This window comes from Camelina sativa, chromosome 17 (genome assembly GCF_030686135.1).
Source record: "Camelina sativa cultivar CO46 ecotype springtype chromosome 17, ASM3068613v1".
In the NCBI taxonomy this organism is placed as follows: domain Eukaryota; kingdom Viridiplantae; phylum Streptophyta; class Magnoliopsida; order Brassicales; family Brassicaceae; genus Camelina; species Camelina sativa.
The window spans coordinates 29,300,336-29,318,339 of NC_141896.1; the positions used below are offsets into that span (position 1 = coordinate 29,300,336).

The window sequence follows — 18,004 nt, forward strand, 5'->3', positions numbered from 1 at the left end:
CAGAAACACTAACATAGCTGTTTACAGCTTCTAAGCAATGTTTTATTGGTTCTAGCCTCTTTTGGGACAAAATGTGTATAAGTGGCTTTTAAACTCTCCACATCCATCTCAAACTTTTATAATTAGTCAGTTGCATTGGATTAAGAAACATTTTAACCCTAGAAACACTAACATAGCTGTTTACAGCTTCTAAGCAATGTTTTCTTGGTTTTAGCCTGTTTTGAGACAAAAGGGGTATAAGTGGCTTTTAAACTATCCACATCTATGTCAAACCCTTATAGTTAGTTAGTTGCATTGGATTAAGACTTATTTTAACCCTAGAAACACTAACAAAGCCGTTTAGTGCTTCTAAGCAATGTTTTCATGGTTTTAGCCTTTTTTGGGACAAAATGGGTATAAGTGGCTTTTAAACTCTCCACATCTATCTCAAACTCTTATAATTAGTTAGTTGCATTTGATAAAGACACATTTTAACCCTAGAAACACTAACAAAGCTGTTTGGTGCTTCTAAGCAATGTTTTCTTGGTTTTAGCCTATTTTGGGACAAAATGGGTATAAGTGGCTTTTAAACTCTCCACATCGATCTCAAACTCTTATAATTAGTCAGTTGCATTGGATTAAGACACATTTTAACCCCAAAAACACTAACATAGCTGTTTACAGCTTCTAAGCAATGTTTTCTTTGTTTTAGCCTGTTTTGGGACAAAATGGGTATAAGTGGCTTTTAAACTATCCACATCTATCTCAAACTCTTATAATCAGTCAGTGTCATTGGATTAAGACACATTTTAACCCCAGAAACACTAACATAGCTGTTTACAGCTTCTAAGCAATGTTTTCTTGGTTTTAGCCTCTTTTGGGACAAAATGGGTATAAGTGGCTTTTAAACTATCCACATCTATCTCAAACTCTTATAATTAGTTAGTTGCATTGGATTAAGACCCATTTGAACCCCATAAACACTAACAAAGCTGTTTAGTGCTTCTAAGCAATGTTTTCTTGGTTTTAGCCTGTTTTGGGACAAAATGAGTATAAATGGCTTTTAAACTCTCCACATATATCTCAAACTCTTACAATTAGTTAGTAACGTTGGATTAAGATACATTTTAACCCCAGAAACACTAACAAAGCTGTTTAGTGCTTCTAAGCAAAGTTTTTTTGGGTTTAGCATGTTTTGGGAGAAAATGGGTATAAGTGGCTTTTAAACTCTCCACATCTATCTCAAACTCATATAATTATTTAGTTGCATTTGCTAAAGACACATTTTAACCCTAGAAACACTAACAAAGCTGTTTGGTGCTTCTAAGCAATGTTTTCTTGGTTTTAGCCTATTTTGGGACAAAATGGGTATAAGTGGCTTTTAAACTCTCCACATCAATCTTAAACTCTTATAATTAGTCAGTTGCATTGGATTAAGACACATTTTAACCCCAGAAACACTAACATAGCTGTTTACAGCTTCAAAGCAATGTTTTCTTGGTTTTAGCCTGTTTTGGGACAAAATGGGTATAAGTGGCTTTTAAACTATCCACATCTATCTCAAACTCTTATAATCAGTCAGTGTCATTGGATTAAGACACATTTTAACCACAGAAACACTAACATAGCTGTTTACAACTTCTAAGCAATGTTTTCTTGGTTTTAGCCTCTTTTGGGACAAAATGGGTATAAGTGGCTTTTAAACTATCCACATCTATCTCAAACTCTTATAATTAGTTAGTTGCATTGGATTAAGACCCATTTGAACCCCATAAACACTAACAAAGCGGTTTAGTGCTTCTAAGCAATGTTTTCTTGGTTTTAGCCTGTTTTGGGACAAAATGAGTATAAATGGCTTTTAAACTCTCCACATATATCTCAAACTCTTACAATTAGTTAGTTGCGTTGGATTAAGATACATTTTAACCCCAGAAACACTAACAAAGCTGTTTAGTGCTTCTAAGCAATGTTTTCTTGGGTTTAGCATGTTTTGGGAGAAAATGGGTATAAGTTGCTTTTAAACTCTCCACATCTATCTCGAACTCTTATAATTAGTCAGTTGCATTGGATTAAGACACATTTTAACCCCAGAAACACTAACATAGCTGTTTACAGCTTCTAAGCAATGTTTTCTTGGTTTTAGCCTGTTTTGGGACAAAATGGGTATAAGTGGCTTTTAAACTATCCACATCTATCTCAAACTCTTATAATTAGTTAGTTGCATTGGATTAAGACACTTTTTAACCCCAGAAACACTATCATAGCTGTTTACAGCTTCTAAGCAATGTTTTCTTGGTTTTAGCCTGTTTTGGGACAAAATGGGTATAAGTGGCTTTTAAACTATCCACATCTATCTCAAACCCTTATAATTAGTCAGTTGCATTGGATTAAGACACATTTTAACCCCATAACCACTAACATAGCTGTTTACAGCTTCTAAGCAATGTTTTCTTGGTTTTAGCCTGTTTTGGGACAAAATGGGTATAAGTGGCTTTTAAATTATCCACATCTATCTCAAAGTCTTATAATTAGTTAGTTGCATTGGATTAAGACCCATTTTAACCCCATAAACACTAACAAAGCTGTTTAGTGCTTCTAAGCAATGTTTTCTTGGTTTTAGCCTGTTTTGGGACAAAATGGGTATAAATGGCTTTTAAACTTTCCACATATATCTCTAACTCTTACAATTAGTTAGTTGCATTGGATTAAGATACATTTTAACCCTAGAAACACTAACAAAGCTGTTTAGTGCTTCTAAGCAATGTTTTCTTGGGTTTAGCATGTTTTGGGAGAAAATGGGTATAAGTGGCTTTTAAACTCTCCACATCAATCTCAAACTCTTATAATTAGTCAGTTGCATTGGATTAAGACACATTTTAACCCCAGAAACACTAACAAAGCTGTTTAGTGCTTCTAAGCAATGTTTTCTTGGTTTTAGCCTGTTTTGGGACAAATTGGGTATAAGTGGCTTTAAAACTCTCCACATCTATCTCGAACTCTTATAATTAATCAGTTGCATTGGATTAAGACACATTTTAACCCCAGAAACACTAACTGGTGTTCATATATTTTACCATGTTTTCCCTTAGTTTATTCACATCTTTTGCATCTTTTGCTATCCATTTAGGCCATTATTGTGTAGCTTTAGCACTAATCATGCATTAGAGTTTATTTGCATTGCATTTGCATCTTTTCATGCATATTCAGGTGATTTTGGAGCTTAAGGAGCATGGAAGCAATGCTGTGGAGATGTGAGCCAATCATGAAGGGAAAGGAAGAGAGTTAAGGCTGAAAACCAAGGTCCAGAGTCCAACTCGACCGCACACTCGACCAGACACTCGACCGTGTGCTGAGGAGGACTCGACCGAGTGGAGAATGCACGGGAGAAGCTAGCTCGACCTGCCACTCGACCGAGCCGTTGACTATTTTGTCTTTTAGTGTTTTTAGGGCTTCCACCTCCTCTCCTATATAAAGCCTTGCACCTGCAGCCACCAAAGTGTGCAACTTTTTAGAGAGTTAGAAACCTAGTTTTTACTTTTTAAGGAATTATTCCCTTTGCCTTTTTATTTTCTTAGATTTTGTACCCTTTTTAAGAAAACTCTTAGATTCTTCAATATTGTTGGTTCCATAACTTTCAATATATTAAGAATTTGGGTTTGATTACTTTTGCAGCATTGTAGATCTTGTTCTTATATTTCATTTGATGCAAGTTTCGAGATTTTCTGGGTTTATGACTTTGATGTTCATCATGTGTTCATGTGAGTAGTGCTTAGGATCTTGAGGATGGGTTAGGCTAGGCTGTGTTTGAGGTTTGTTTGCTTTGGTCAAGCTTGATTGTGGTAGAATCTCTTCTAGGCTAGATGTTCTTAATGCTAATCCTGAACTGAGAGGTTAGGGTTTGATTTCAAGCATCTTAGCATCACACCAATGTTTAAGGAGCATAGATAAGGCTAGATCTAGAGCTTACCATTAGGCTTGCTAAGAGATTAGAGGTCTTGTTTGGTATGACATGTATTGCTTAATGCCTGCTTGTGTAGATTCTTTACTTTGTGAGAACAAGTCTAGAGATGCATAGGTTTGATTGATTCTTGCCATGAGAGTGGAAGAAACTTGTCTTAGATTTATATGTCTAGAGATTAGCTCAAAGCTTTGCTTGAGATTTGTTGGCCAAAGTGTGATAACCTCAATCATTAGTCTAGCCCATGAATCCCTCCTGAAGGCCTTCTTTGTTTATTGATTTTTAAGTCTTAATCCTGTTGCTTGCTTGTTGTTTGATTCGTTTTTGCATTGCTCTGTTTTTATTGTGTTGCTCTGTTTCCCAGATTTATCTAGCTCGACCCTGCACTCGATCTACACTTGATCGAGTGCTTGCTCGAGTTCATCCCCAGAACTCTTGTTTATGTTTTGTAGTTGTTCTGTCTTATCTCTATTATCATTCTATTTGCATTTCTGTTTCATTTACTCATTGTCCTGTTCATTATTGTATTGCATTAGTTCATTAGCATAGTTTCTATTTCTGTTCTTGGTTCATAACTATTGCAATCATTCTGTTCTATTTGCATTTAGCTCTTAGTTCTTGTAGTTTACTTTCTGCATTTTACTTTTTCATCTTAGGATTGTTAGTGACAAACAATCTTTACATTTGGCTTAACTTAGATTTATATACATATCTTAATTGTTCACAAAAACTCATTTAGGATTAAGACACATTTTAACCCCAGAAACAGTAACAAAGCTGTTTAGTGCTTCTAAGAAATGTTTTCTTGGTTTTAGCCTGTTTTGGGATAAAATGGGTATAAATGGCTTTTAAAATCTCCACATCTATCTCAAACTCTTACAATTAGTTAGTTGCATTGGATTAAGACACATTTTAACCCCATAAACACTAACAAAGCTGTTTAGTGCTTCTAAGCAATGTTTTCTTGGTTTTAGCCTTTTTTGTGACAAAATGGGTATACGTGGCTTTTAAACTATCCACATCTATCTCAAACTCTTATAATTAGTTAGTTGCATTGGATTAAGACACATTTTAACCCCAGAAACACTAACAAAGCTGTTTAGTGCTTCTAAGCAATGTTTTCTTTGTTTTAGACTGTTTTGGGACAAAATGAGTATAAGTGGCTTTTAAACTCTCCACATCTATCTCAAACTCTTATAATTAGTTAGTTGCATTGGATTAAGACACATTTTAACCCCATAAACACTAACAAAGGTATTTACAGCTTCTAAGCAATGTTTTTCTTGGTTTTAGCCTGTTTTGGGATCAAATGGGTATAAATGGCTTTTAAACTCTCCACATCTATCTCAAACTCTTACAATTAGTCAGTTGCATTAGATTAAGACACACTTTAACCCCAGAAACACTAACAAAGCTGTTTAGTGCTTCTAAGCAATGTTTTCTTGGTTTTATCCTGTTTTGGGACAAAATGGGTATAAGTGGCTTTTAAACTCTCCACATCAATCTCAAACTCTTATAATTAGTCAGTTGCATTGGATTAAGACACATTTTAACCCCAGAAACACTAACAAAGCTGTTTGGTGCTTCTAAGCAATGTTTTCTTGGTTTTACCTTTTTTGGGACAAAATGGGTATAAGTGGCTTTTAAACTCTCCAAATCCATCTCAAACTCTTATAATTAGTCAGTACCATTGGATTAAGACACAGTTTAACCCCAGAAACACTAACAAAGCTGTTTACAGATTCTAAGCAATGTTTTCTTGGTTTTAGCCTGTTTTGGGACAAAATGGGTATAAGTGGCTTTTAAACTCTCCACATACATCTCAAACTCTTATAATTAGTTAGTTGCATTGGATTAAGACACATTTTAACCCCAGAAACACTAACATAGCTGTTTACAGCTTCTAAGCAATGTTTTTTTGGTTTTAGCCTGTTTTGGGACAAAATGGGTATAAGTGGCTTTTAAACTCTCCACATCGATCTCAAACTCTTATAATTAGTTAGTTGCATTGGAGTAAGACACATTTTAACCCCAGAAACACTAACAAAGCTGTTTGGTGCTTCTAAGAAATGTTTTCTTGGTTTAGCCTGTTTTGGTACAAAATGGGTATAAGTGGCTTTGGTCAAGGCTATCTAGCAATATTATCACTAATCAAGATAGGAAATGCATAAAATAAACCCTAGACATCAAAGATCAACCATCTATCTCCCTAATCTACCATGCCCAAAGTTCTTAAAAGATCTACTCACTAATCACCATGATCACACAAAGGAAAGAGGTTTGTCTTTGTGAAATTATAATAAAAGCTTGTAGATTAAGAGATTTGAAAGAGAAATTGCTATTAAAAACTGGGAAATCAACCAAAGATTCAATAAACCTAGAGTAAACAAGCTTAAGAACCCTAAGTGGCTGCTAAAACAATAGATAAGATAAGATATATGTCTCCTTAATAGGTTTAGAGTATTTATAGGAGAGTAGAAGAGAACCTAGGTCAACCCAAAACAAACTGAGTCAAACCCGGGTCAAAAATAAAACAAGCTTGGTGTGAACTCCATCGGCCATGGCTTGGCCGAGTGGTGTGGCCGCGTGTCTTCCCTCGGCCTTGGTTTGGCCGAGTAGTGTGGCCGCGTGTGTCTTCGCACCTTGGTCCATCTAATCTCCAGCGGCCATGGCTTGGCCGAGTGGTGTGGCCGCGTGTGTCTTCGCACCTTGGTCCATCTGATCTCCAGTTCTGGCTGTATATATGCTCACTAAAACAGGTATAACTCGTTACACACATCCGATTGTCCTGAAATCACCTCCATTGCAAAGCTTACTCAATTTCCAATAACTTTGGTGAAGAACTCCAGAGCTAAATCCGAAGGAAAGGTCTTCATACGAGTCGATATTTGAGGGACTGCAGACTCGTTCCAAATCATCAATCATCTTGTGCGCATCCAAATATGTGTCTTCCATTATATTGCTAATTCTTGACTTATTTAGCTCCAAAGCACACTTTTCTTGTACATCTCTACTCCAACACCTGAGATACCAAACTTGATGCAAAATGCAACCTAAACAACCTAAATGCTCATGAATATGTACAAAACAATGAATAATTAAGCTTTAAAATCACATAAAAACACAAGATATCAACTCCCCCAAACTTATACTTTGCTAGTCCTCTAGCAAAAACCAAGCAAGAGTGAGAGAGAGAGGTTTGAAAAAAAGGATTCAGAACCAAAAAGCATCAACAAAGGATTCAAACCAAAGTCCTTAGATGTAGTTCAATGGTGCTAAGATCAATCAAAGTCTTTACAAATATTTTTCTATGCTTAACACAATGCACCACTCTAGTTCATCTTCCATCTATTGGCAAAGACTTGCAATCCTATTGAACATCTCTTTCACATTCATTAAAGTGTTTGGTGTGATCTTGCAAATGGAAAATAAATCAAGCTCAATTGGTTTAAGGGAAAGGCTGTTTATAAAGTGGTTGGAAATGGTATTTTTGGGTGCTTAACTCTCAAACAAAGAGGAATGCTAGACAGTCATGAAATCTATCTAAGACTGAGAATAATTTGGGCATACAAAGCTTAGCTCTTGATGTTCTACCCACCTAGAAGCTTTTCTACCCTTTTTCTCATCTTACTTATCTTCCTTTCAAACCCAAAAACTCAACCTTATTCAACTTACCCCCTTTTTCTTCTTTACTTATGGTCTTATTCCTTTATTTTTATTGTATCTCTAAGGCTTTTCTTGCTTTAAACACTAGCTCATTTTCTTTCTTATTCATTCTTTGCTATACTCCCAATCTTGTTTGATTTTCCTTTACTCTTTTCATTTTGAATCTAGGAGATTATAACAATACTTTCTATCCCTTTTCTTTGAGACTTAGAGCTTATAACCAAATTAACCTTAGAAACTTTTCTTTTCTTTCACCAAGTAAACCTTTATTTCCCTTCTTACTCTCTCTTGTTCCCAAACTTGAACCCAAAACAACATTCTACCACCTATTTCTTTCAAAACCAGTCCTATTAGCTAGCTATAAAGATTCCAAGCCTAGCTAAAAACAAGAGCCAGTTCTTTGTCATTCTCAATACTCTCAAGATTTTACAACCTATAGCATTATCAAGAAAATGCCTCACTCAACAAAACAATACAAGGCTTGAAAGAAAAGGCTGGGGTTCAAAGGTGTGGCAAGAGATTGGGTTAAACAAAATAGAGTGGCAAATAGAGATAGTTAACCCAAATGAAAATTCCATGAGCAAGCATTCATAGTCCATATGCAAGATAATTTAAAGATCAAATTAAAGTCCAAATAATATAGAGATGTAGCAATGCTTTACACTAGAAGAAAATGCTTTCAAGTAACACAATGCTTTTAAGCCTAGATTCTTCATTTTTTCCCAAAGATTAAACAAGCACCAATGACTTATAAATGAGGTCTGTGGGTTCAATCCTAAGTCTCTACTTCTACCAAGGTAGTTTCATTATTATCCCAAAAGCAAATGCAAATGCATACTTAATGCTTCTAGACTCAATCCTAAACACAAGAATGAATATGCAAAGCTACATGAATTTGTTTTTGCTTTTTTTGAAATTTTTTCAATTTTTTTGATTTTTCTCAAAACATAGCTATTAACAATGCATCACACAAAACATGAAAATCAAAACAGAACACAATGTTAGATGGCTAGTCTCTCCCCCAAACTTAATTCACACAATCCCTGTGTGAGAAAAGTCCAAGAGAAAGACTAACAAAATAAAGAAAACAAGACTCAAATGATATATACAATGGGATGTGAGGATCATACCTTGGCCCTAGTTGTAAACTTTAGGGAATGGAGTGATAGGAGGAGCTTTAGTGCTCCCTTGAGATCTTGTTGAATTGGTGGAAGGAGATTGGAGGTTGATAGTAACGACACTTGAAAGAAGTTCATGAAGCTTATCTTTGTCATAACGATAGTTGGGATCTAGCTTGGCTTTGACACTTGCAAAAGGTGAAGAAGGACCTTTGTTCATCACTTTGTACTCTATTGCTCCATCAACAAGCCCCAAGGGATGCAAACACAAAGTCATAGGAGAAGAAACAATAGTGGGAAGCTGGTTTTGTTTCTTCTTCCTCTTCTTCTTGTCAATAACTTTATTTGCTTGACCCAAATCCTGTACTCTTGAATCTCCTTTGAGGTCATCAAACAAGGAGTCTAAACACTCACCATCCAAAATGTCCTTATCAAGCTTTGTGGTCTCTTTAATCTCCACTTTATCAACTTGGAGCTCTTGATGTTGATCATTCAAGTCTCTATGCTCTTCCTTAGTTGCCACTTCTTCACTAGTGATTGTTCCACAAAACATTGTAGAGGAAGAAGGTTTGATAGGATAGGATGTGTTGGGATTCACATGAAGAAGAGTTACTCTCTTATTTGGGAAATCAATGCTTGCCCCCACAGTGTTGAGAAAGGGAGTTCCTAGTATGAGAGGGAGCTTGTTGGTTTCTTTCATCTTAACTATCATGAAGTCTGTTGGAACTGTGCAATCCCCAACCTTGAGTGGATAATTTTCAAGCAAACCAAGTGGAGAATTTGAGGAAGCATCTCCAAACATGATGGAAGAAGAGGGCTGCTTCATGTCATTGATCCCAAGACTCTTTACCATCTCAAGTGACATTACATTGACACTTGCTCCTGAATCACATAAGGCATCATCAAGTTGTAAAGCACCAAGTGAGCAAGGTATAGTAAATCTGCCTGGATCCTCAAGCTTGGAAAGTGTTTTTGGACTGGGTTGTTGTTCACTTGGTGAATAAAAAATTGCCATGATTTCTTCCACCTTCTCTCTGTTTGCTAGAATAGCTTTGATGAACTCTATATGGAGAGGAACTTGAGATAAGCTATCCACATAAGGCAAAGATGCTCCAACTCTATTCATACTAGCTTTGAAACTTGAGAGCACTTTCTTTTTGGCCTTTTTAAGAACCCTTTGTGGAAATGGAATTGGAGGAATATAAAGAGGAAGAGCAACACTTGGTTCATCTTTCTTTTCAACCTCCTTGGCAACTATCTCCTTACCCCTTGATCCCTTCTCAGATTTCTCAACTTTAGCAACCACCAAACTCTCAGCATCAGAACCATATAGGAGAGAAGAGATCTCTTCAATAGACCTTTCATTCTCATCAGCATGGCTATCCATTTTTGATTTTTCAAAACTCATACTAGTAACTTTGTTCACTTCTTCCTTGAAGATGGCATTGCAAAACTCCTTGGGTTTGGTTCTGGTTTTCCTGGTAGAGAACCCATTTGTCTTATTGATGATGAGGAAGCTTGTCCTTGGACTTGTGTTTGCAACCTCTCTATCTTAGCATTTAACTCACCATAGACATTTTCAACCTTGTGGTGCATTGCTTTCATTTGTGGCAAGTTCAATGGCACCTCTCCCTTGTCCTTCTAGGAGTTGTCTAAGTAAAGCAGTTGTGTCATCTACTTGACCTTGAGGATGTGGTGCATTCATTTGTTGCTGAGGGTGAGAATAATTTTGAAGCTTGGCTTGGTAGTTTCCTTGAGGTTTTGGCTGATAGTTGGGTTGGGAAGGAAAACCAGGTGGTTTTTGTGGTGGATAAGTCTGATCTTGTGGGTTCTCCACATTGGTGCTGCGGTAAGAGAGGTTTGGGTGGTTGCGGTAATTTGGATTGAACTTGTTATACCCTTGGCCTCCTACATAGTTGACTTCCTCTTGACCTTCAACACAAGCTTTCATGCCTTCTTGATAAAGTTCACATTCATGGACAAAGTGAACTTGCTTTTGATTGGCCATAAGCATCTTATCCATCTTGTCATTCAATGCTTTGATCTCCTTCCTGTGCTGCTCATTCATATCAGAATAATCTCTTGAGGTTCTATCATAATCTTCTCCATAGTTCCCATCACTTTGAGCAAGATTCTCAACCAGCAACATCCCTTGTTCTGCATTTTGGCCCAAGAAGTTTCCATTGCTTGTTGTATCAAGAAGCATTCTATACTTAGGCAAAACTCCTCTATAGAGTGTACTCAACTGTGACTCCTTGGAGAAACCATGATGTGGACACTGAGAGATATACCCCTTGAATCTTTCCCATGCTTCACAAAAACTCTCATTTCCCTTTTGAGTAAAGCTTGATATCTCATTCCTTAGCCTTGCTGTTCTTGTAGTAGAGAAGAATTTGGAGAGAAAAGCCTTCTTACATTGATCCCAGGTGGTAATGGTGTTGTGAGGCAGATTCTTTTCCCAAATGTGAGCCTTGTCACCAAGAGAGAAGGGGAAAAAGAGCAGCTTGAAGGCATCTTCAGAGATACCATTGATCTTAACAGTCCCACAAAACCTATCAAATTGATCCAAGTGATCAAGAGGGTCTTCCATTGCCAAACCATGAAATTTTGATCCTTGAACCATGTTGATAAGACTGGCCTTGATCTCAAAGTGATTGTTCTCAACTGGTGGAGCTCTAATTCCAGTTCTATGTCCATTGACATTTGGTGCATCATAGGCTCCAATGAGAGGGGCTTGTCTTGGAGGATGTATAGGAACTTGGTTTTCATTGGGCTGATCATGTCCATTATGACCAGCGGCTGGAGGCGGGTTGTTCTCCATGGCTTGGCGGGCTAAACGGCGGTTCTCTCTTTCAAGTTGGGGTATGTCGTCAACAGGCTGAAACAAGTTTGCTAAGCTGTGGCTTCTCAAGTTCATACACTCTGAAAATTAAAGACAAACCACCAATGCAACCCAAGTAACAAACAGTGTAAAGTAAATGAATAGTCTCAAGCAAAGATGAAATCCTAATGGTCAATTAGAATGCAAACGGGCAACGGCGCCAAATTGATATAGTAACTTTCAGTATCAATTATTATCAATCCACAATTTGCATTAACCAACACACTAAGAATACACAAAGATGCTTAATCTATTCTTAATAAGGAAAAGTTATTTTATCACAATCTTAGCTAACAAAATGATTCAAACAAAGTAAACAGGACAATGCAAACTCAAGGCAACAAACTCAAATAGCAAATATACTGAAAATCAAGAATTAACAAGAGAACCTTGGGCAAGGTAATTGACTTGGGAGATAGCTAGTCAATCCTAGATGTCTAGTAACAATCAAGAACAATCCTATGGCTAGAACACTAATGCAAATCAATTCATTTCCATGATAGAGATCCTATGCTAGTCAAATGATAATCAACAATTTCCAAAGGTAATCACAAGACAAGCATGCATTAAGAACAAGTTCAAATACCACTAAGCACCCTAATCATCAATTTCCATTGGCTAGGAATGCAAAGCTCTTAAAAAGTTTGGTTCAGGAATTTCATCAAACACCTTATGGGCATGGAAATCCTAAAGTCTAGATTTAAGCTTGATCAAGGCTATCTAGCAATATTATCACTAATCAAGATAGGAAATGCATAAAATAAACCCTAGACATCAAAGATCAACCATCTATCTCCCTAATCTACCAAGCCCAAAGTTCTTAAAAGATCTACTCACTAATCACCATGATCACACAAAGGAAAGAGGTTTGTCTTTGTGAAATCATAAAAAAAGCTTGTAGATTAAGAGATTTGAAAGAGAAATTGCTATTAAAAACTGGGAAATCAACCAAAGATTCAATAAACCTAGAGTAAACAAGCTTAAGAACCCTAAGTGGCTGCTAAAACAATAGATAAGATAAGATATATGTCTCCTTAATAGGTTTAGAGTATTTATAGGAGAGTAGAAGAGAATCTAGGTCAACCCAAAACAAACTGGGTCAAACCCGGGTCAAAAATAAAACAAGCTTCGTGTGAACTCCATCGGCCATGGCTTGGCCGAGTGGTGTGGTCGCGTGTCTTCCCTCGGCCTTGGTTTGGCTGAGTGGTGTGGCCGCGTGTGTCTTCGCACCTTGGTCCATCTAATCTCCAGCGGCCATGGCTTGGCCGAGTGGTGTGGCCGCGTGTGTCTTCGCACCTTGGTCCATCTGATCTCCAGTTCTGGCTGTATATACGCTCACTAAAACAGGTATAACTCCTTACACACATCCGATTGTCCTAAAATCACCTCCACTGCAAAGCTTACTCAATTTCCAATAACTTTGGTGAAGAATTCCAGAGCTAAATCCGAAGGAAAGGTCTTCATACGAGTCGATCTGTGAGGGACTGCAAACTGGTTCCGAATCATCAATCATCTTGTGCGCATCCAAATGTGTGTCTTCCATTATATTGCTAATTCTTGACTTATTTAGCTCCAAAGCACACTTTTCTTGTACATATCTACTCCAACACCTGAGATACCAAACTTGATGCAAAATGCAACCTAAACAACCTAAATGCTCATGAATATGTACAAACCAATGAATAATTAAGCTTTAAAATAAAATAAAAACACAAGATATCATAGGTATAAGTGGCTTTTAAACTCTCCATATCAATATCAAACTCTTATAATTAGTCATTTGTATTGGATTAAGACACATTTTAACCCCAGAAACACTAATATAGCTGTTTACAGCTTCTAAGCAATGTTTTCTTGGTTTTGGCCTGTTTTGGGACAAAATGTGTATAAGTGGCTTTTAAACTATCCATATCTATCTCAAACTCTAATAATTAGTTAGTTGCATTGGATTAAGACACATTTTAACCCCTGAAAAACTAACAAAGGTTTTTAGTGCTTCTAAGCAATGTTTTCTTGGTTTTAGCCTGTTTTGGGACAAAATGGGTATAAGTGGCTTTTAAACTCTCCACATTCATCTCAAACTCTTATAACTAGTCAGCTGCATTGGATTAAGACACATTTTAACCCCAGAGACACTAACATAGCTATTTACAGCTTCTAAGCAATGTTTTCTTGGTTTTAGCCTGATTTGGGACAAAATGGGTATAAGTGGCTTTTAAACTCTCCACATCCATCTCAAAATCTTATAATTAGTCAGTTTCATTGGATTAAAACACATTTTAACCCCAGAAACACTAACATAGCTGTTTAGAGCTTCTAAGCAATGTTTTCTTGGTTTTAGCCTGTTTTGGGACAAAATGGGTATAAGTGGCTTTTAAACTCTCCACATCCATCTCAAACTCATATAATTAGTCAGTTGCATTGGATTAAGACACATTTTAACCCCATAAACACTAACAAAGCTGTTTACAGCTTCTAGGCAATGTTTTCTTGGTTTTACCTTTTTTGGGACAAAATGGGTATAAGTGGCTTTTAAACTCTCTAAATCCATCTCCAACTCTTATAATTAGTCAGTACCATTGGATTAAGACACATTTTAACACCAGAAACACTAACATAGCTGTTTTCAGCTTCTAAGCAATGTTTTCTTGGTTGAAGCCTGTTTTGGGACAAAATGGGTATAAGTGGCTTTTAAACTCTCCACATCAATCTCAAACTCTTATAATTAGTCAGTTTCATTGGATTAAGGCACATTTTAACCACAGAAACACTAACATAGCTGTTTACAGCTTCTAAGCAATGTTTTCTTGGTTTTAGCCTGTTTTGGGACAAAATGGGTATAAGTGGCTTTTAAACTCTCCACATCCATCTCAAACTCTTATAATTAGTCAGTTGCATTGGATTAAGACACATTTTAACCCCAAAAACACTAACATAGCTATTTACAGCTTCTAAGCAATGTTTTCTTTGTTTTAGCCTGTTTTGGGAGAAAATGGGTATAAGTGGCTTTTAAACTCTCCACATCTATCTCAAACTCTTATAATTAGTTAGTTGCATTGGATTAAGACACATTTTAACCCCAGAAACACTAACAAATCTGTTTGGTGCTTCTAAGCAATGTTTTCTTGGTTTTAGCCTGTTTTGGGACAAAATGGGTATAAGTGGCTTTTAAACTCTCCACATCAATCTCAAACTCTTATAATTAGTCATTTGCATTGGATTAAGGCACATTTTAACCCCAGAAACACTAACATAGCTGTTTACAGCTTCTAAGCAATGTTTTCTTGGTTTTAGCCTGTTTTGGGACAAAATGGGTATCAGTGGCTTTTAAACTCTCCACATCCATCTCAAACTCTTATAATTAGTCAGTTGCATTGGATTAAGACACATTTTAACCCCAGAAACACTAACATAGCTATTTACAACTTCTAAGCAATGTTTATTGGTTTTAGCCTGTTTTGGGAGAAAATGGGTATAAGTGGCTTTTAAACTCTCCACATCTATCTCAAACTCTTATAATTAGTTAGTTGCATTGGATTAAGACACACTTTAACCCCAGAAAGACAAACAAAGCTGTTTGGTGCTTCTAAGCAATATTTTCTTTGTTTAGCCTGTTTTGGGACAAAATGTGTATAAGTGGCTTTTAAACTATTCATATCTATCTCAAACTCTGATAATTAGTTAGTTGCATTGGATTAAGACACATTTTAACCCCAGAAAAACTAACAAAGGTTTTTAGTGCTTCTAAGCAATGTTTTCTTGGTTTTAGCCTGTTTTGGGACAAAATGGGTATAAGTGGCTTTTAAACTCTCCACATTCATCTCAAACTCTTATAATTAGTCAGTTGCATTGGATTAAGAAACATTTTAACCCCAAAAACACTAACATAGCTATTTACAGCTTCTAAGCAATGTTTTCTTGGTTTTAGCCTGTTTTGGGAGAAAATGGGTATAAGTGGCTTTTAAACTCTCCACATCTATCTCAAACTCTTATAATTAGTTAGTTGCATTGGATTAAGACACATTTTAACCCCAGAAACACTAACAAAGCTGTTTGGTGCTTCTTAGCAATGTTTTCTTGGTTTTAGCCTGTTTTGGGACAAAATGGGTATAAGTGGCTTTTAAACTCTCTAGATCAATCTCAAACTCTTATAATTAGTCATTTGCATTGGATCAAGGCACATTTTAACCCCAGAAACACCAACATAGCTGTTTACAGCTTCTAAGCAATGTTTTCTTGGTTTTAGCCTGTTTTGGGACAAAATGGGTATAAGTGGCTTTTAAACTCTCCACATCCATCTCAAACTCTTATAATTAGTCAGGTTCATTGGATTAAGACACATTTTAACCCCAGAAATACTAACATAGCTATTTACAACTTCTAAGCAATGTTTATTGGTTTTAGCCTGTTTTGGGAGAAAATGGGTATAAGTGGCTTTTAAACTCTCCACATCTATCTCAAACTCTTATAATTAGTTAGTTGCATTGGATTAAGACACATTTTAACCCCAGAAAGCCAAACAAAGCTGTTTGGTGCTTCTAAGCAATGTTTTCTTTGTTTAGCCTGTTTTGGGACAAAATGTGTATAAGTGGCTTTTAAACTATCCATATCTATCTCAAACTCTGATAATTAGTTAGTTGCATTGGATTAAGACACATTTTAACCCCAGAAAAACTAACAAAGGTTTTTAGTGCTTCTGAGCAATGTTTTCTTGGTTTTAGCCTGTTTTGGGACAAAATGGGTATAAGTGGCTTTTAAACTCTCCACATTCATCTCAAACTCTTATAACTAGTCAGCTGCATTGGATTAAGACACATTTTAACCCCAGAGACACTAACATAGCTATTTACAGCTTCTAAGCAATGTTTTCTTGGTTTTCGCCTGTTTTGGGACAAAATGGGTATAAGTGGCTTTTAAACTCTCCACATCCATCTCAAACTCTTCTAATTAGTCAGTTGCATTCGATTAAGACACATTTTAACCCCAGAAACACTAACATAGCTGTTTAGAGCTTCTAAGCAATGTTTTCTTGGTTTTAGCCTGTTTTGGGACAAAATGGGTATAAGTGGCTTTTAAACTCTCCACATCCATCTCAAACTCATATAATTAGTCAGTTGCATTGGATTAAGACACATTTTAACCCCAGAAACACTAACAAAGCTGTTTACAGCTTCTAGGCAATGTTTTCTTGGTTTTACATTTTTTGGGACAAAATGGGTATAAGTGGCTTTTATACTCTCTAAATCCATCTCAAACTCTTATAATTAGTCAGTACCATTGGATTAAGACACATTTTAACACCAGAAACACTAACATAGCTGTTTTCAGCTTCTAAGCAATGTTTTCTTGGTTGAAGCATGTTTTGGGACAAAATGGGTATAAGTGGCTTTTAAACTCTCCACATCCATCTCAAACTCTTATAATTAGTCAGTTGCATTGGATTAAGGCACATATTAACCCCAGAAACACTAACATAGCTGTTTACAGCTTCTAAGCAATGTTTTCTTTGTTTTAGCCTGTTTTGGGAGAAAATGGGTATAAGTGGCTTTTAAACTCTCCACATCTATCTCAAACTCTTATAATTAGTTAGTTGCATTGGATTAAGACACATTTTAACCCCAGAAACACTAACAAATCTGTTTGGTGCTTCTAAGCAATGTTTTCTTGGTTTTAGCCTGTTTTGGGACAAAATGGGTATAAGTGGCTTTTAAACTCTCCACATTCATCTCAAACTCTTATAATTAGTCAGTTGCATTGGATTAAGACACACTTTAACCCCAAAAACACTAACATAGCTATTTATAGCTTCTAAGCAATGTTTTCTTGGTTTTAGCCTGTTTTGGGAGAAAATGGGTATAAGTGGCTTTTAAACTCTCCACATCTATCTCAAACTCTTATAATTAGTTAGTTGCATTGGATTAAGACACATTTTAACCCCAGAAACACTAACAAAGCTGTTTGGTGCTTCTAAGCAATGTTTTCTTGGTTTTAGCCTGTTTTGGGACAAAATGGGTATAAGTGGCTTTTAAACTCTCCACATCAATCTCAAACTCTTATAATTAGTCAGTTGCATTGGATTAAGACACATTTTAACCCCAGAAACACTAACATAGCTATTTACAACTTCTAAGCAATGTTTATTGGTTTTAGCCTGTTTTGGGAGAAAATGGGTATAAGTGGCTTTTAAACTCTCCACATCTATCTCAAACTCATATAATTAGTCAGTTGCATTGGATTAAGACACATTTTAACCCCAGAAAGACAAACAAAGCTGTTTGGTGCTTCTAGGCAATGTTTTCTTTGTTTAGCCTGTTTTGGGACAAAATGGGTATAAGTGGCTTTTAAACTATCCATATCTATCTCAAACTCTGATAATTAGTTAGTTGCATTGGATTAAGACAC

The 18,004-nt window shown here is 36.3% G+C and overlaps 1 protein-coding gene and 1 non-coding gene across 2 annotated transcripts; one reads left to right on the plus strand and one right to left on the minus strand.

Annotated features, from left to right (window-relative positions):
* Positions 1-10,278: 10,278 nt before the first annotated feature.
* Positions 10,279-11,542, minus strand: LOC104773959 (uncharacterized). The gene has a single exon (XM_010498629.2). The coding sequence runs from the start codon at positions 11,540-11,542 to the stop codon at positions 10,301-10,303; it is 1,242 nt and encodes a 413-aa protein (XP_010496931.2). The 3' UTR covers positions 10,279-10,300.
* On the plus strand, positions 10,983-11,089 carry LOC147924471 (small nucleolar RNA R71). Its single transcript, XR_015588051.1, has one exon. It is a non-coding gene; the product is annotated as a small nucleolar RNA R71 (small nucleolar RNA).
* Positions 11,543-18,004: the final 6,462 nt, after the last annotated feature.